Genomic DNA, 20,656 nt, shown 5'->3' with positions numbered 1-20,656 from the left:
CTGCTCATTTGGTGCCTAAATAACATTGTTGAGCTTAGGCTTTAAAAAAATGACCTCTTTCCTGCTTTTTAGTTTTGATGGCAGCTGAAACCATTCTCCAGTTACATTTCCAACGGGGATTAGCATCAGCTATTAATGATTCATCTACATTTACCGAGTTATTTAGTGGTCAGGGCATTGTCCAAACTTAGGAGTTATTGTGAAACCTGAAACTGTGAGCTTGTACCCCCACACCCCAGCCCCCACACCCCAGCCCCCACCCACCTCTCCCCACCCTCAAGTGTGTAAAACCCCTTTTTCTCTTTATTGTTGATGTTTCACGTGTAAATACACTACATCCCTGTCCCAAATTCCACATGGAGTCATTGGGCAGAACTTTCCCAACTAGGCGGAAGCAGCTTCTTGAGCATGCAGAATGGAGAGGCCCCGGAAACTGACCTTGGGTCAGGATCCCCCGCGATCAATCCCTCTTCCGGCTTTCCCCGGGGCAGGTTGTGACTCCAGCAGGAAAGCAATTGAGCAATTAATAATGGAATCCTTCTTCCCCAGCAGCGCACGGGTTCCACACTGTATCTGCAACCCATCACCAGGTCGGAGGATGGTGAGTACACAGCTGGAATTCAGCACAGAGTGAAACTGAGCTGGCAAGAGCAGCATAAAGGATGAAACTGGCAAAACTGTGGTCAGCCACAGTGAAGGCCTTTCCGCTGACAGGAACAGTTCTTTCCATCTAAAATCACTAATCTCATTGGGAACAACAACTTATATCAGGGGCCTTGAATACCACTCGAGGGTAATCTCACTTTGTTGCCTATGAGACTTTGCTGTGGCTTGGGTCTATCTATTCGGCAGTTGGATGAGTCTCTGAGCAACAGGACAAGGTGCAGTGACCTCTAGCTCAGCAAACACAGCAGCAGAATCACAGAATTGTTGTGGTGCAGGAGGAGGCCATTCAGCCCATCGTGTCTGCACCAGCTCCCTGAATGAGCAGCATGACTCAATGCCATTTTCCTGCCTTTTCCCCGTAACCCTTGCACATTGGTTCTATTTAAACAATCATCTATGCCCACTTGAGTGCCTCGATTGAACCTGCCTCCACCACACTTCCAGGCGGTGCATTTCATATCCAAACCACTTGCTGTGTGAAAAAGTTTTTTCTCACATCACATTTGCTTCCTTTGCAAATCACTTTAAATCTGCGCCCTCTCGTTCTCAATCCTTTTATGAGCGGCAACAGCTTCTTCCTATCTACACTGTCCCACCCCCTCATGGTTTTGAACACCTCTATCAAATCTCCTCTTATTCTTCTCCTCCCCCAGGAGAACAGTCCCAACCTCTCCAATCTATCTTCATAACTGAAGTTTCTCATCCCTGGAACCATTCTTGTAAACTTCTTCTGCACTCTCTCCAATACGATCACATCCCTCCTAAAGTGTGGTGCCCAGAACTGTACACAATACTCCAACTGGGGTCTAACTAGTGTCTTATATAAATTCAGCATAACCTCCTTGCTCTTGCTCTCTACGGCATTATTAATAAAGCCTAGGATACTGTATGCTTTAACAACTGCTCTCTCCACCTGTCCTGTCCTGTCACCTTCAATGATCTATGCACATATACACCCAGGTCCCTCAGCTCCTGCAACAAGGCCAGCTGCCTTCTGCACATTGACATACGCCTCCACGGAACAGAAGGGCTGAACATAGGGCTTCACCTCAAAGGAGACGATATCTACAACACAAGGGGGTATAGGTCAAGGGTCAGCTTCCTCGCTTTCTCTGAAATGCCTCCGAGGGCTCAGGTTCTCGTGGCAGACAGTCGCAGGCCTCTGCAGCTTCTTGGAAGCAGATCTCCACCCAGGAGCAGCAGGTGGCCAACCCACTGCCCATGACCAACAAGGTGACCTCAGCCCTCAACTTTTTCATCCCTGCATCATTTCAGAGGTCAGTTGTTGACCTAAGTAGGATCTCTCAATCTGTAGCCCACAACTACATGAGCCCGGTTATCGATGCCATGTTTGTGAGGGCTTCCAGCTGTATTAACTTTGAGCTGGACGAGGCCAGTCAAACCCCGAGGGCGGGCGGGCTTCGCCGCCTGCCGGGTTTCAGGCTGCACTCATGTGACTATCCTACCTCCAACACCACCAAGACATTGGCCTGCTCAAAACAAGGTTCCTCTGCCTTGACCAATGTGGAGCTGCCCTTCAGTATGTCCCAAGGGTCTCCCTGAGAGTTGTGGTGCACTGTACCCTGCACAACATTGTAATGCAGTGGAGTGGAACTGGTTCCAGAGGAAGGTGGAGAGTGCCTTGCATCCTCGAAGGAGGGGGAGAAGAAGGTGGTGGATGAGGAGGGGGAACATCCTGAAGTGCTATTGGTGCCTGTCCAAGAAGCCTGCAATCGCTTCACTTGAGAAGTGCATTTACAGTTTTGTACACTTCCCATCATGACCCTTATGAAAACTGCCCCTCCCAGTATCAGCAAGTCTCCTTTTGGAGGACATCCTCTGGGTTGTGGATCCCATGAGAGTCCTGCCAAAGACTGCCATTTGTGCAGGGGCAGACTCGGTCATCGAGGCAGAACACGTGTGTGGCTCTGTGAAGGGATGAGGAGAAGGTAAAGGCCAATAGGGGGCACCATGAGAAAAGCCCTCACATCCATCATCCCTGTCTCCACCTTCCCTCTCAGAGCCCACCTGCTAACCAAGAGTGGGACAGCACTTGGCTGCATGTCAGTCTCGGGTTCCACCATCAAGGTGAGGCTTTGATCAACATCCCGTAAACTGGCAGTCATGGTGCGCAGGCCATCAATGTGGACCAACCGGCACTCAGTGCGCTGTTGTGTATGACTCTCCATGAGATCGACCATATCATTGGAAACGGTCATCAGTGCAAATGTCTGAGGTATTGCACTGCTCACAATAGAGATGGGCTCTCCCATTTTCTTTGCAAGGTTGCAAAATAACTCTGGGAATTTTGACAGATGCTCAAACGTTTCCGATTGCTGCTTCACAAGTACCCCATTTAGTGTGTGGCCCCTGAGGCTCAGTATCTGCATCTCGCTGAACAGAGCTTGGAGTGTCCTGCGTCCTCTGACAGGAACTCTCCATTACTGTCCCTGTCTCCATCACTGGCTCCTGTGTGATGTGCTCCTCAGCTTGTGCCACTAGATACATACTATCTATCTATGATGCCCAACCGACTGAGGTGAGTGTATCTATGCTGCTGGAAGGTGTGCAGAGTCATTTGATGGTGCACCCTCTGAGCGTTGGTCCTCCTTGGAGGACTCCTTGAGCTCCTCCGTCATTGCCCCACCAGTTCCAGCAAAGCATCTGTGGGAGGTGAAAGACATGAGTTAGTGTTGAACATAAGTGAAACAGGTCTCCAAGTTAGCAATGTGCAGATCATGACATATCATATATTGGTGACAGTGTGATATCTAATGATGTCACCAGGTCTCTGGACCACTCTCATCTTTCCATCACCAATGTGCTGCACTGCCGCCACCCTGCCCTTATCCAGGGTTTCATCCTCCATTGAGGTCAGAGTCGTCATCGTTACCCATGGTTATAGCTCCACCCCTAGTTCTCTGCCTCTCCCTGGAGTTGTGGGCTCTCTTCACCTGCAATGAGAGAAAAGGCAGAGAGTTAGGAATGTGAAAAGTTCCCTGATTGTTGAGGATGACGAGTAGACATTGGAGGAGGGCAACTATGAAGAATGGGAGTAAGAGGGTAAGTTTATTAAGGTGGAGATTTGAGGAGGAGGTTGCAGAGAAAGGAATGTAGGTGAGAGCAAGGAATGTCAGTCAGAGGAGGAGAATGCTCGGGAGATTTTTGGGAGTGATGGCTGCAAGCCAAGTGTTGTAGCACACTTACCTTGACGGACCTCATGAGGCCATTGAAACTTTTATGACACTAGATCCAAATCCTTGGCAACGCACTCCTGCTGCTGACAGCCATTTGAAGCCATGTGCCATCTACAGTCTCCATACCCTCACTGCTTGTGTATCATCACCTCCAGAGGAGAGTCCATGAATTGGGGATGGGGGGTGGTGGGCGGGGTGGAATGGAAACCTTTCCACACCTTCCAACCACGCTGCAGCCCCTTCCTCCCTCGCAAGGGATTGTTTCCTCCAATCACTCCTACCATTCTGAGCCTTATTGGGGTCCATCTAGACAGAGATCCATCACTGCTGCTTCAGGCACGTACTCCAGCAAACCCTCTCTGAACAACTGGGGAACCCAGAGGCGGATTGATAATTAGTTTGTTCTGGGAAAGAGCAACAGCAAGGCAGACAATTTAGGTGGTCAGAAATGATCCTGCCACTTCAGCAGGGACTCAGTGCAGAATATTCCACCAATTATATATACTGTACAGGAGAGTTATTGGGTTATTATAGAAAAAATTAATTGGCCTTGATATACATATCAGCAAATGATTGACAGGCCAGGTCGCTTCTCTCTTGAAAAATGCAGAGGGGTGACCTAATAGACAGCTTTAAAATTGTGGAAGATTTTGACCGAGTGGATGCGGAGATAGTGGGTGGAATTTTAACCATGGCCTCCCGTTGCCAGCGGCAGGACCAGAAGTGTGCGCCGCATCCACTCATGTGCTTCTTGCTGGTTCCCACACGATTCTTATTGAAGTTTAAAATGCCGCAACATGCATGCGATCACGCGGCGGGGCCGCTTTTCAGTGGTGAAACCTGACATCAGCTGACAATGCAGCAGGTTACAGGCGGGCTATAAAAGGGCCTTCTGGATAAACGGGGGCAAATGGCCAAAACTTTCCTGCCCAATTCCACTGCAGTTAGAATAAGACTTACTGAGAGCATAAAGGTGGCACAGGCATCAATCAATATTAAATTTCACTTATAAATAATTCACACTACATTGATTTCACTTTATTCACGTGTGCATCATTGTTATTTGTTGAGGCTAGCTTAGTCAGGGAGCTAAATGTACTGGCACGCCTCACAGTCGGCACACAATGATGGTTACAGGGGAGACATTTCTTTTATTGTGGAAGAAACAATGTTGTGTTTTTGCATTCACTCTTTATTGAATGTTCATGTTAGTGTCCAGTGTTGTATTCGCCACTCTGCGGGACAGGGCTGAACTTGCAGGCTCAGCTGGCCCTCCTTTCTATGCATTGTAAAGGACATTGTCTGAGATCACGCTCAGTGGGGATAACTGAAATGTTGTAGGTGAGCTCAAACCCCTGTAAGGACTCTGCCAGCCAACATTCTGGGATGGACTCACATGTAGACAGTACTGGCATCGGCCTTTAGGCCCTTCATTTTCCTACCTTGACTTACTGTCCCCACACATCCCCACCACACCCAGGACGCCAGGCCCTTCCCACTTCACTCCGCCACGTCCCTGACCCCATTCCATACCTCCCCCTCCACCACTGACTCACCTTTGCCAGTCCTGAGAGTTCATTCCAAGCTACCGTTCTCCTGCTCTCCTCCCTAGTGCCCCAGAGCTCAACAAGGGAAACCACAGGCCCCAGACACAACTGCACAAAGCCAACTGTTGCATCTCACCCTTTAGATGAAAGTGAGCCTGCGGAGTTCCGCAAGATTCTCGACGGAATTTACCATGAGGCTAGGATGCAATTACAAAGTGTTTTAATGTATTCAATATTCACAGCATGCAAACATATTACAAGTAGGAAGCTGCCATGGTTGATGTGAGGCCTGACCAGCCAAAAGCACACCACTGAATTAATCTCTACATTTGAACCCGCCATTGGGAAAGCAACATTTGAGCTGCCGCCTAATTAAAGTCACCCTGCCCACCGCGTTTCCCACTCTTGCAGGCCCCATAAAAAATCTCACCCCCCCCCAACCAACAAATAATTTCTCCTGTGGGGAAGAGTACAACTAGAAAGCATCAATATAATGGATGGGAGAGGTCTGGAGGGTTATGGACTAGGTGTAGGTCAATGGGACTAGCGGAATAATATTTCAGCACAGACTAGAAGGGCCGAATGGCCTGTTTTCTGTGCTGTAGTGTTCTATGGTTCTATGGTTCTATAAGATGGTCACCAAGAAATCCAATAGGGAATTCAGAAGAAACTTCTTCACCCAAAGAATGGTGAGAATGTGGAACTCACTATCACATGAAGCAAATAGTATAGATGTGTTTAAGGGGAAATAAGACAAGCATTTGCGGGAGAAGGAAATAGATGATCACAATGGTAGATTTAGATGAGAAAACACTGGCATTTAGCTGGGCCGAATGGTCTGTTTCTGTGCCATATATCCTACATAATCCTATGTAAAAATTTTCTTTTTTTAAAAAAAAATTAGGAAGTTCTTTTTAGCTGCAAACATAAAAGTTTTTAAAAAAATATGAATTTGATTGTCTTCTAGCTCAGGAATATAGCACAGGGTACGTGCCAAGTGACTGAACTGGTAGACAAAAATAGAAGAAATGAGGACAAGAGGGGAACCAGGGAACAATTTGAATCTATCAAGAATCAAATGGATTTCTTCTTTCACAAGCTTTTTGTACATATATGATCAGCAGCTGACAGAGATCAGCAACACTTCATTCATAGAACCAGTCACCATTTACTGCAAGGTTAGGTTTCTCGCACGTCTAAGTGTAAAATGCAACAGCTAGTCCCATGACTCACTTTTCAGCGTCTTGCATGATGTGCAGAGCGTTGTGGGCAGAGGGGATGGGAGCGGGGGTGGTGGGCAACTATCCTGAGCAGAGGGACAGGGAGGAGCTTTTGAACACGCAACGTATCTGAGGGACAGTCACCCTGCTCACCTCCCCATCCTCAATGCACAATGGGCTTCCCCAGTACAGGGCATCTTAATAAGGCTCTCAACTACTGACCACTTTAACCCCCAAAACCAGATTCACTCAGTTTTCTGTTGATCACAAAACCGGCCACAAATTGAAAGGAACATTTTGGGGAATCCTCCAGAGAGCAACACTTATTTTTTTTTTTGAGTGTGGCTGTATCCCTCCCCACGTCTCGCTGCTGTACCACGCAAAGGATTAAAATATTTAATATTTGGAAGGCACTGTCAGAAGCCAAAACAAATTCAGAAGAATGTGATGAGGACAAGTTGTTGCGTCCAGTGCAGACTGCCTTGCGAATCACCTGTTGTCTCATTTCAGGGTGTCCAAATGTTAATATGACCAGAGGGCACAGCATTAGGCTGTCTCTTCAGAAACCTGTTCTACCTGCAATCCTGCTGCATCAATCAATCTCAATTCTAGAATTAGATATGGTTTGTTTTCTGTTATTATAAAGCTGACCAAAGAAACAGCCTGGGAAATGTCTCATTGCTGCAACATTTACTATTGAGCTTGGCTCTAACCATGTGAAGTATTATCCGCTGTTTAATATTTGGAAGCAATGTCACTGTTCAACGGCCCAGATAATGTCCCTTTGTGACAATTGAATAAATCACCAATCACTTCCTATCACTGCAGGAAATAGTGACTTTAAACAAGACAGAAAAGGTAAATTGAGAATGTAACAAACTGAAAGTCTTCCCCTGGGTCTTAGAGCAAAGGCAAATATTGCATTAAATCTCAAGATTATTGAGGGTGAGAAATGCCATTTGGCCCATCTTAATTCACCTATCAAGCAAAATCCTAATGTCACCCCAGGACACAGTAAAATGAGGTGCAGTCTGACTACAGTGCAATAAAAATTGATCTGATATATATTCTGCTGATCTGAATTTGCACCAAATCCTGTTCACCCTTCATCCCTGTGCTTGCTGACCTACATTGGTTCCTGTTTAAGCAATGCCTCAATTTTAAAACTCTCACCCTTGTCTTCAAATCCCTCCTTCACCTCACTCCTCCCTCTATCTCTGCCATCTCTTCCAGCACCAGTACCCTCCAAGATATCGGCATCTCATTCAAGATATCGGCATTTCCTTCCATTCTGGCCTCTTGCACATCCCTGATTTTAATTGCTCCACTTCTGGTGACTGTGCCTTTAGTTGACATGGCTCTGAATTCCGGAATTCCCTCTGAGCCTCTCCGTCTCTCCACCTCCCTCTTCTCCTTTAAGATGTTCCTTAAAACCTCTCTCTTTGATCAAACCTTTCTTCGCCTGTCCAAGTATATCCTTCAGTGGCTCAGTGTCAAATTTTGTTTGCTAATACTCCTGTGAAATACTTTGTGATGTTACATGTTACATTTATGTTACATTTGCTCTATGAATGCAAGTTGTTGCAACAGATTTCAGGTTCCATGACAAATGTGGTACGCTGAAATCTATAAAGGATAGAACAAGGTTGAACAAATCCATCCTTTCACTGTGAAATAGATCATATTGTTGTGATTTGGTTTGCCAGTCTTGTTCTATTATCCTTTAGACGATACATCCTATACCAAGTACAAGATACTTCCACTGCACACAGATCACGCTATAATATGAATACATTCTAAGGTTTTACTGATTTTTAATCTTATGCTACCATCTTTCAGTTTAGCTAAATGCAGCTGATGCAAAAACTGATACTTTCACAAAACTAAAATCCTCTTCAGAGTGGATATGAGCACTGATTTGAACACTGCAATCTGCTGGAATAGTAACAACTTTCTAACCAAACCTACATAGCCAAAGTAGTACAATATGGATCAGAAGAGGCCAGTTTATAGCGCTCTAGTTCGATAGCATCTTGAATAACCAGTTCTGAATACCAAGAAACAAGAGAAACTTCCAAGGGCAGGAAGCAATGCTGAGAAAAAATCCCTGGTGCTGATCTTCAGTGTCAATGCTCTGAGGCTATTTGGCCCATCAACGGCAGGCTTATTCCAGGTTATCTCATGGAAGTTTATAAGACAATTAGGGGTATAGATATTTTGTACTTAATGTAAACCAATGCACAACAGAATGAAATACCCTCAAAGTACAGAGAGAGAGGGAGTTGTTTGGCAAAGTACAGGCCATTTTGTTTGGAGAGAGTTAATACTGTATCGTAGAACAGTAAAGCTAAGGGAGCAGGGTGAACCCTGGTCTGACCCTGCCCATTTCTGTAATATACAGTACATTCCTTTCCCCATTTCTCTCCCCACCCCCTCTTAGAAAAATGTACCTGATAAACACAGACTAAATGATAATTGCCCAAAAAAGTACAATGACTCCTGAAATATCAACAACTAATTCAATACTTTCCTTAGCCTGCAGAAAAGACAGAAGGAAGCCCGTATTTACATAAACTCTTAGTTAGTATCTAAACTAGAAAATTCAGAACCTTTACATTAGTGCACTCCAGGAATAGTTTGCAAAGTTAATTTCCTTGCCATAAGTAGAAAACGGAACCTGTCATGCTGCAACAAATATTTGAACAATATATTTTCTGCAGATGGACAGTAATATATAATCTTGTATATAGATCATGATTATAGAGAGCAATCCTTCATCAGCTTTCAGTTTTCCCACAATATAAAGTCCCTGTTTGAATTTTTAGACAGTCTAATATTCATTGCTCAATGTCTTAAGATATTTTTAATTGCTCTGGCTGTTTAATTTCGCAAGCACTAAAAGTGGAGGAGAATAACCCACAGGATGACTAAAGACTGAAGTGACCATTCTAAACTGCAAAGCAAGTTGACATAGAAAGAGGCTGTTCAGCCCATCCTGTGTGTGCTAGTTCAAGGAGAAATCTGGGGAGGTTGCAGAGGAGATTCACTAGGATGTTGCCTGGGCTGGAGCGTTTCAGCTACGAAGAGAGACTAGATAGGCTAGGGGTGCTTTCCTTAGAGCAGAGAAGGCTGAGGGGGTACCTGATAGAGGTGTACAAAATTATGAGGGGCATAGATAGGGTAGGTAGGAAGAAACTTTTCCCCGTAGAGGATGTGTCAATAACAAGGGGGCATAGATTTAAGGTAAGGGGCAGGAGGTTTAGAGGGGATTTGAGGAAAGATTTTTTCATCCAGAGAGTGGTTGGAGTCTGGGACACACTGCCTGAGGGGGTGGTAGAGGCAGGAACCCTCACATTTTAGAAGTATTGAGATGAGCACTTGAAACGCCATAGCATACATAGGGCTACAGACCAAGTGCTGGAAAATGGGGTTAGAATAAATAGGTGCTTGATGACACGATGGGCTGAAGAGCCTGTTTCTGTGCTGCCTGTGGTTCTATAACAATTCATTTAGTCCCCCACTTCCCTGCTTCGAAACCAAGAACTGTGATTGTACTCGAAAGAGTTGCAATCTGTGACTGTTGATAACTCGAAAGAATTATCCCTGCTTCGGTTCCACAGCCCTGCAATCTTTCCCCTCCTCTCCAGCCCCCCTACCCTTTCAAGTATCTAACTTTAAGCGCAAAACAAAGTTCGGAGTATCCTCCCCGGTGGTTGGATCCGTGGAAATGAATCCCCAATCCGCAGACACATACACACACCCCAAATGCACACACATATTCCACAGCCACCCCTATAAAGTTTGACTAAATCTCCACGGGAATCCTTTTGGCTTTTCCAGTCAACCTGTTGGGTTTTGTTCTCTCTCTCTCGCTTTGACCTGACCAGTCACTTACCGAAGGTAACTGGTTGCCGTGTGCTGCTGCTGGTGGTGGAAGTGCTCGGGCTGCGTGTGCCAAAACAACATTGTGGAGCTGGGTGTATCTGCAGGCGGGCGGGCAATGCCTGAGACTGCAGCCTAACCCCTCGCTAAATCCCGAACCGACCCCCGCCCCCGCTTCCCGGGCCCGTTTTATTGGCCAGGGAGACGTCAAGGTCATGTCACTTTCTGCAAAGGGCTGGCCCGCCTCTCGCAGGCTGACATCAACATTTCACATGTTAACCTGAAATGTCACCTTACTTCCGATTTTCCACCTCCCTTCTTGTATTTCATTGCCATGACGTAATACCGACCGACACAAAAGCATGTTTATCAATGTAGTTAAAATGAGCTACAGGATGACCCACTTCACTCGAATAGAGGAAAAGATAGGAGCCGGCGAGGGAGGAGAAAAATCTTGTCTTAAAATACAAAGTAGCCAGTGGCGTTCCAACTTTGCGAAATCCCAAGTTTGTCTACCCGGGAGTACAGTCCAAATTTTTCTCCATGTAATAATGCGCATTTTCAAATTGCTGGGTGTTTCTTTTTTTAAAGAATGGACGTTTATCCAGCTGCTGTTCCGAACCCTAGAGGAGGGAGGCTCATTGGACAGAGACCCTGAGCCCAATTTTAACTCTTGGCAGCTTTTAAATGGGTTAAAATCGCTATTTAAGTGTGAGTCTTGTTATAACATTGTAAGTGTGTTATGCACCTGACTGGGTTATGGGGTGGGTGGAAGGGGAACCATATCATCTGGGATTGGGAATCTCAAATTAATTTATACCCCTCCCTGGCATGTTCGGCTGGCTTGCTGCATATTTCGAGCTGAAACATTGTGACATGGGAATAGTACCAAGGCCGCAGGTTCTGGCGAGCATTATCATTTCAATAATTTCCTACCTAGATTTCATTACAATCCTGGTGCTCATGGTACTTTTAAATCCAATCCCGAAATAATACAGAACATGGGAAAGAAGCTCCCGTATCCATAGTAAATCAGCTGGCTAAGGTGGTAATGCTGTTGGTAGTGTTGTGTTGTTGATGTGTTACCGTTCAGTTAAACCGAACACACTTGCTCCAGGTGCTGTGAAAAATCTGAAAGAACTATTTGAAGAGTTGACAGATGTCCTGTTGTCCTGGCCGACACTATTAATTTATCTCAATGCGTATCTCATTTACTATTTACACAGACCCAAAGTTTATAGACGGTTTCGTAATCTATCCACCCCATATTTGAAAAAGACTTCACCTCATTCTCCAGGATAACCCTCACAGTGAAAGTCAGTCCTGCGATTAGAAGTTGCCTGGCTGGAAAAGGAAAATGAAGCAGGCCATCAGGAGCAGAGAAGAGCTTTGAACGGGTTCAGTGAGAAAAAAGTGACCATTCGCGGAACAGAGTAAAATTTAACCATGGCATGGGATTTTAGGTCATGTTAAAAGTTAAATGGGAGAAACTTTTGTGTAATGTAGAGTTTAAGTTGCCCACAAAAAGTGTTTAGTCAGTCTTGTTTTTAGTTTGTTACAGTAAAAGTCTTAAAACTTGAAATCTTGTGTAATCCTTTCAATCAGTCACTAGAAATTCAAATATCCTTTTCAAGGTTATTGGTCTCTCCAGAGATTGTAACAGATATTTTGTATCCACCTGAGAGCAGATGGGGACTTGATTTAACATCTCAACCAAAAGATGGCACCTCCAACAGTGCAGCACTCCCTCAGTACTGCACTGGAGTCTCAACCTTAATTTTGGTGCTCGAGTCACTGGTGTGGGACTTGAAATGTCTATCTTCCTAATAATCCTTTCCAATGAAAGCCAATTTGCATTGGGAAAACTTTGATTCTCAGAAGGGGTGCATAACCTTTGCATGTTACATTCCTCCATTCTTGGTTACCCCAAATTCCTTGTCAATTACACCCATTATAATGATGTATAATTATGGCAAATAGATTAAAAGCTACAGAATAAAATACATATATCTGAATGTTTTCACTGCAGCTGAACTCCTCAATAACCTGTATCCCATCCATGATATTTATTATGGAGATTGTATTTTTCTGGTATTGACTCATGTGTTTTAAAAGCTAAAATACAAATTCAATACTATAACAAAACAGAACCATAATTTAGAAAACAAAATAGGCACGGCTTTGGACCATTTCTGAGTTTTCCAAAATTGTTGATTTAATCTTTTATACTCGTTTTGTACCAAAACAAATAGATAGAAACTAGCATAGATCAGGTCTGTATTTCTGGCCAATTTTTAAATGTTCTCTCTTTACATAAAATGTATCTCTAAGGAAAGGTCATCGGCCTGAAACATTAACACTCTTTCCCTACAGATGCTGCCTGCCCTGCTGAGTATTTTCAGCATTTTAGGTTTTTGTTATAAATATTGCAAGGCTTAAGTTAGATTACGTGTTTGTAAAATTGATAAGATTGAAGGGAAACATGTGGGAATGAAATATCTAGATATATTTAAAGAAAAGTGTGCAGTGGGTTTGATTTTCTGTTTATTGATGTTAAGGTTTAATTTTTTAAAAGTGATCAAATAAACGGACAATTTGTTGCTTTTTTAAAGGTAAGAAAAGTGGATCAGCTAACTGACTCTCGAATCAGCACTTTAAAGAGGAATCCTTACCCCTCCCTATCTTTGCAACCTCCTCCAACTCGACAATCCTCCGAGATATCTGTGCTCCTCTAATTCTGGCCTCTTGTGCACTCCCTATTATAATTGCTCTGCCATTGATGGCCGGGCCTTCAGTTCCTGGGGCCCCAAGCTCTGGAATTCCCTCCCTACACATCTCCACCTTACTCCCTTTAAGACACTTCTTGAGAACTACCACTTTGACCAAGCTTTTGGTCACCTGACCCAATAGCTCCTTACGTAGCTCCTGTGATACACTTTGGTATGTTTCATGACCTTAAAGGCACTATCTAAATATAAGCTGTTGTTACAGTGGAAGAAGTGGGTAAATCTGGAGCAATGGAAAAAATCTATTCAAGGTGAATTAAAAACTTGCAGACACCCACTTGGTAATATACACGCACCGAGCCTCAACCGGCATAGGTTGGTTAACACCCACTCACAGGCTAACTGTTGCTTCTCAGTTTTCTATTCCACGCCCTGCAAAATATCTCACGGTCACCTGATGATCTGTTAAGGTGGCGCTGGGAGGGCAGGATTTGAATGAAACCGGTATAATCAAGTTTCAATTATAAATGCACTCACACGCAAAAGTGATCCTCCAATGTCTTCCAGGTTTTTTTTTTGCTGAACATTGCACGCCAGGCGAACTGGATATTCCAGTTTCACTGAGCAGAAACGTGACCTGAAAAATGCCCTTATCTAAATTAAACCAGTCATAGCATGAAAACTTTAATCAGAGAGTTTTTTTTCTCATTCGTTCATGGGATATGAGCATCGCTGGCAATGCCAGCATTTATTGTCCATTCCTAATTGCCCTTGAGAAGGTGGTGGTGAGCTGCCTTCTTGAACCGCTGCAGTGCATGTGGTGTAGGTACATCCACATTGCTGTTAGAGATGGAGTGCCAGGATTTTGATCCAGAGACAGTTGAAGGAACAGTGACATAGTTCGAAGTCAGAATGGTGTGTAAATTGGAGGGGAATGAGCTGGAAATCGTGTAAAACCCCTCAGGCTGTATGTTTGACGTCAAATGAATGTTGTAAATATAACCTGTAAGTGCAGTAAGGCAACTCAGAATGCCGCATACTGCATTGAAAGCATGTGCTTTATCTAACTTTACATTTGAATTGTTAAGTAATGTGACATTAAAAATTCTGAGTAAAGTATATCTTTGATAAACAAACTTGCAGGTGGTGGTGTTCCCATACATCAGCTACTTTTATCCTTGTTGGTGAGGAGGGTCAACTGGAAAGGATACGCCTTTGTCATTTCACGTTCATAGGTTAGTGTCGGGTGAGGCATCCGTTATTATTCTTAGTCAACTTTTCTGTAGCAGTTTGACACAACTGGGTTGCCTTGCTAGGGCAGAGGGCAGTTGAGATTCAATCACATTGCTGTGGGTTTAGAGTCACAAAGAGGCCAGACTGGGTAAGGATGGCAGATTTTCTCCCCCTAAGGAGAACAAGAAGCCAGATGGGTTTTTATGACAATCCAGTAGTTTCATAAACATCATTACTGATGACTAGTTTTTATTTCCTCTGATTTAATTAATTTAATTTAAATTCCCCCATTTAAACTCATGCCTCCAGAACATTAGTCCAGAGTTACTAGTCCAGTAACATTACCACTATGCTACCATTCCCTTATATTAGTACTCATGGATTTTCAGGATGCATTTTCATTTTCAGGGGCTGAACAGTAGTTCACATGATACAAACACTTTGCAACACTAATTGCAATTCTACTCTAAATCTGTTCAATGCCCTCTGCCAGTTTCAAACCCCAAGTGCAGTCCCTTTTCTGCAGCCAGAACTTGACTTGAACATCGCTCCATGCCACTTGCATTGTAGTGTATTAGTAGGATTTCCCATTCCCCATATTATTCATCCAATACCTTTTATTAGCTGTTCAATTCTGAGCAAGAAGAGAGTGGGGTGCACATAGTTGGGGAAGGGAATGGTTCATTCTCTGATTTTGTTAGGATTTGTGTTTACTGTTAGATGCAATTCCGTGATTGGGCTGCACTTGCTGAACAATCCTGAGTGTGCTTAGTTGCTACACTAACCAATTTAAGATGATTAATCAAGCTCAGAGCATGGCTCACTTACACTTGCTAGAAGCAACATAAATTCGTACACAGGGACCTGTTCTTTGTTGAAAACAAAAGCCTTGCACATTTTTTGAATTACCCAGGAACCTATAGTTCTTTTGCTTTCGCCATGGCAATGCCTCGGCCAATCAGAGCTGGCTTGCTAACTGATCAGCATCTTTTTCTCTTCTATGACAAGTTGGTGTGATCATCTGAAATTAGACATTCTTGTGCTTGTCCTGATATGCAAGACAAAAAGCTTCAACATGTTTCTCTTTTTGGCAATATAGTAAAACATCACAACCTCACAGAAGCATTATAAAATTAACACTAAGCAGATGACCAAAAGCAGTAAATTTAAAGGACAGTCTTAAAGGAGGAAAGAAAGATAGAACTTTGGAAGAGAATTCCAGCGTTTCCAGGGCACAGTTGCTAGAGATGGACTGATTAAAATCAAGGATAGACAAGAGGCCAGAATTAGAAGAATGCAGATATATTGGAGGGTCGTAGAGCTGGAGGATTTACAGGGATAGGAAGGGAAGGAGGCCATGGATGAATTTGAAAACATGGATGAAATTTTCAAATCCATGCATCAGATGATGTGAAGTGGGAACAATTAAAGTGACAAGGGGATTAGGCATCAGCTTTAGCTCAGTTCAGGCCTTAAATTTATAAGGCTGTGGATTCAATTCATATCTTGCTGCATTGTTCCAGTGAAGCCCAACGCAAACTGGAGAAACAGCACCTCATCTTCCGACTAGGCACTTTACAGCCTTCCGGGCTGAATATTGAATTCAACAACTTTAGATCTTAAACTCCCCCTCCCCCCATCCCCACCCCGTTTCTTCCCCCCCTCCCCCCCCGCTTTTTTTTCAATAATTTATATAGATTCTTCTTTCCCCACCTATTTCCATTATTTTTAAATCTAAACTAAAACCTTGTTAGTCTTTCCACCCCACCCCCACTAGAGCTGTACTTTGAATATCCTGTCTTCCATTCTTAATTAGCACTTTTCTCAGACAAATATCACCACCTTCAACACCTCTTTGACCCTTTTGTCTGTTACATCTTTTGATTATCTGCTCATCTCCACAATCACCACACCCTCAATGTCTCTCTCCCCCCCCCACCCACCTTAAACCAATTTATATTTCTCCCTTCTTCTAACTATGCTTCAGTTCTGCCGAAGGGCCATGAAGGCTCGAAACGTTAACTGATTTCTTCTCCGCCGATGCTGCCAGACCTGCTGAGTTTTTCCAGGTAATTCTGTTTTTGTTTTGGATTTCCAGCATCTGCAGTAGCTTTTAGCTTTTTGTTTTTATCCCAGAGACTTCACTCCAGCACTTGCTCAGTACTGCACGGTTAGAAGTGCCATCCTTTGGAGGAGGCATTAAACGGAGGCCAAGTCTGTCCCCGCAGATGAAAATAAAACAATAAAAGGGAGAAGGGAGGGTAATGGGGGTGGGGGGGAAGGAAGGGGGAGGGAAAGGGAGAGAGGGAGGGGGAGGGAAAGGGAAAGGAGGGGAGGGAAAGGGGGGGGGAGAGGGTGGTGAGGGGAGAGTTGTGGGGGAGAGGGGAGAGTGGGGGGAATGGGGGTGGAGGAGAAGAGTGGGGGGAGGAGTGGTGGGGGGGAGGGGAGAGTTGGGGGAAAGAGGGGAGGGGAGAGTTGGGGGGGAGAACAGGGGGGAGGGGAGAGCAGAATGGGGGGGGAGTGATGGGGAGGCAGGGGAGTAGTGGGGGTGAGGGGGGAGAGTGGGGGTGGGAGAGGAGTGGGGGGAGTGGGGGTGAGGGGGAGAGAGTGGGTGAGAGGGTGGGAGAGAGTGGGTGAGGGGGTGATTGGGTAAGGGGGGTTGAGTGGGTGAGGGGGGGGGTGGGTGAGTGAGGGGGGAGTGGGTGAGGAGGGGGGGTGGAAAGTGGGTGAGGGGGGGGAAGTTGGCATTCCACTCCTTTTGCTTTTTAAAAACTTTTTCACCCTGTAGGAATTGGTTCTTACTCTATTACAGGGTAAAAAGCTGTTTGGTGAGTATCTGATAAGTGGTTAAGGTCTGTTCCAGTCCTAAGGTTTAAAATACCAAGGAATTTGTGGTAAGATTAATAAAATACATAAAAGAAAATAATTGAATAAAATAATTAAGTAGTTAATTAAAGTGCATACGATGGCACGATAGGTGATGTGTCAAGGCTGCAGTTTGTGGGTGCTCCTGGATACCAGTGTAATCCAGTACAAACACATCTGCAGTGTTTGTGGCTTGAGAAGCTTTGGCTCAGAAATTGAGCTGGTTGCTGAGCTGCAGACAGTGACACATCAGGGAGGGGGCAAGTTACCTGGATGCTTTGTACCAGGAGGCAGTCACACCCCATAGGTTAGGGTCTTCTGATTTGGAAGGTGGTCAGGGACAGAAAGGTGTCACTGCAACTGAGGCAGGTAAGGGGACCCAGAGGACAGGCGTGTCAACCTCTGCAATTGTCCGCACATTCGAGGTTCTTTCAGCTTGTTTGGATGAGTGGGGGCTACAGGGTGGATGAGCTGACTGACTGCGGCACTATGGCACAGGAAGCCATTCAAGTGGGGGGAGCAAACAGGAATGTAGTGGTAGAAGGGGACAATATAGTGAGGGGGATTCACACTGTTCTCTGCAGCAAAGAGAGAGAGTCCAGATAGCTGTGTATGCACAACAGCCTGAGCTATCAACCTGGTCTCTTTGACACAACTCAGTGATTGCAGTAGAGCATAAAAATCCTAACCAAGATATGAAATTCCAGCTTTATCAGATGAACTGATCAGCCCTCATTGGTCAGGTATTACTGGGCTCCACTTAGGCTGAATGGAATGCTCCTTTTAGACAGGAGAAAAAAATTGACAGGGCCTGCCCAGTTACAGAATACACTTCCTACTAATCAATTAAAAAGCAATACAGTTACCAATGAAAACTTCCATAACTTTGACAGTCCCACCTTTCTGGCTGAAGGGGAAAATATTGTTAAAAATATAAAGGTAAAATCCCTTCTATAGCAGGACTAATGGTCACACTAGTACAATAAAGGGTGTGCTTCTCTGGTTGGGTTGAGGTGCAGTGTGGCAGAATAATGAAAAATTTACTCTGGCCTCATCATACTATATATGATCTTGGAGTGTTTGATGCCAAGAATGGGTGCTCAAAATGAAATGTTTCATTTCCCAGCACATATGCTCGCTGAGCACAAAATTCTAAAGCTCTCAAATATAAGTGATGTTGATATCAATAAATCACTGAGCCGTTTCATCCTCATAATGGGCTAGACTTTTGGCAAAGTCAGGGAGACTCCAAGGCCCTTTAAAAATGGTGGACGGGACCTGGGTGTGGAAGTGCCGTCCCCATTCCGAGCCCGCACAATTTTTGCCGGTAGGGGAAAGGGGGCAGGATGTCAAGGACATGAGCGAAACCCAAACCCAACTGGGCCATTTAAACTCGGTGCACAGGACAAGCAAACCCAATTTTCACTCTAGAAATGGCCTCAACCCATAGTGTTTGTTCCATGACTTCATGGTGATATAAACAATCACTTAAGGGTAGATGAGGTATATAGAACTGACAAGCTGCCAGGATCCCCGCCTTTAAATTTTGGAAAAAAAAACTGCCTGCCTTTCTGAGTGAAAATCAGTTCTAGCAGTTTCAATAGATGTTGACATAACCCTAAAGGCTATCATTATAGCATTATTACTGCTTAACTGCTTCAACAATCTGTCATTATCACAGTTGGGGTTGGCAGCACTGTAGGTTTGCACTTTGTATTATAGCTTTGAAAGGTTATTAAAGGACCAGCTGTCTTTCGTGTGGGGCTATGGATACAAATGTTTGTTTTTAGAAGGTATAAGTACTTGGTGATTTAAATTCATGAAAGAAAGTTTTTTTTGAGTGAAATCTGTAATAGATACTTTGATCATCTTGAAGATACTTTATTTCATCTCAACTTATCTCCTGAGGTCTACGCATGATACGTTGGTGCAGAAGATGTAAGGGCAAAGGATTGACACCAATTTGACTTAGGGGCCATAAGGGGCAATGGGAATGAATGGGGGTCATGAGTTGGCATGAGTTAGTACTAAGTTGGTATGAGGGCTTATAGGGGCCAGAGAGATGTGGTGGGGGGGGGGCATGGGTTAGCACTGAGGCTATGAGGGCATTTGGGGAAGGATAGAGGGGCATGGGTCAGTCTGGAGGGTGAGGAGCTATTGGGGTAGGTATGGACATAGATGGAGTATGGAGAGTGGCTGGGGGGAGGGGGGGGGGGGGGGGGTGGAGTTGGTGGTGAAGGGGTGAGGGAGCTAGAATGCCTAATATTGAACAACACAACCGGGACCAAGTCCCAGAGAACCGAGGCAGCCCTTTTAACCAGCCCATCACAGCAGCCACCTCCGATCAGTGTTCATGGTTGGGGAGCCTGACTCTATCCCACACCTGCCCCCACCGAACAAAACTCGTGGCTTTTGAGGCACTTCTCCCAACCCCCTTCCTCACCCCCAAGGTGGGTGCATGAAGCCAGGAAATTTCCTGGCTCTCGCTGCCCACCTCTACCAGGAAAATCCAGTCCAAGGTCTTTAACACAGGTGTTAATTTTCAGTAATAAGGATCCTGGGAAAAGGTAACTAAGATGAATAACCATACAGCTTAAACCATTTCAATCCATCTGTTAAATTACAAGGTAATTTCACCATTATGAAAATCAGTGAAATATTAACATTCTCCAGAGAAAAAGAACTTTCTATTCAAGTTCCTTAAAGTTAATGCAATATACTAACGTACACTTTGTTGAAGTACTTTGGTGCCAGCCCTTGCAAAAAGGCAAGATACCTAGGCACACTGACTTCTGTTAATTATGCAGCATTTGCCTTCATCTCATGATATTCATTCGAGGGAGGTTTGAAGCCAATGTGTATTTCACTAAAATAAGTTCCTTTTTTGGTATTCTGAAAAATTGTTCCCAACAAAAACATTTACAAAGCATGTTTAATGTATTAAAATGTCTCAAGGTGCTTCACAGGAGCACTATAAAACAGAAAAATTGGTACTGTGTCACAGAAGCAATAGGGCAGTTGATGCAACATTTGACCAGAGAGGTAGGTTTTAAAGAGAATCTTAAAGGACAAAAGAGGTAGGGTGGGAGGAGAGGTTAGATTGTAGGGTGGGAGGAGAAGTTAGATTGTAGGGCCTTGGCAGCTGAAGGCATGGCCACCAATGGTGGAGCAATTAAGATCAAGAGGCAGCAATCAGAAGAGTACATGGGCTGTGGGAGATTACAGATATAGGGAAGGGGAAGGGGAGAGGGAGGAATGTCGGCGGAGGGGGGAGAGCCATAGCGGTATTTCAAAACATGGATGAGAATTTTAAGATCAAG

The 20,656-nt window shown here is 44.6% G+C and overlaps 1 protein-coding gene across 3 annotated transcripts in view; it reads right to left on the bottom strand.

Annotated features, from left to right (window-relative positions):
- The window catches only part of tfcp2l1 (transcription factor CP2-like 1), a 46,548-nt gene extending 35,872 nt beyond the window's left edge, over nucleotides 1-10,676 (bottom strand). For all 3 annotated transcript variants that reach the window (XM_078552575.1, XM_078552574.1, XM_078552576.1), the window contains exon 1: nucleotides 10,526-10,676. In XM_078552575.1, coding sequence (XP_078408701.1) covers nucleotides 10,526-10,596 — 71 coding nt within the window. In that variant the 5' untranslated portion in view covers nucleotides 10,597-10,676. The remainder of the gene's footprint in view (nucleotides 1-10,525) is intronic.
- Between the last annotated feature and the right edge of the window lie 9,980 nt (nucleotides 10,677-20,656).

The sequence above is a fragment of the Cetorhinus maximus genome, chromosome 11, assembly GCF_964194155.1.
Source record: "Cetorhinus maximus chromosome 11, sCetMax3.hap1.1, whole genome shotgun sequence".
In the NCBI taxonomy this organism is placed as follows: Eukaryota; Metazoa; Chordata; class Chondrichthyes; order Lamniformes; family Cetorhinidae; genus Cetorhinus; species Cetorhinus maximus.
The sequence above is the reverse complement of the archived record's forward strand: the minus strand, read 5'-3'. Positions and strand labels throughout refer to the sequence as shown.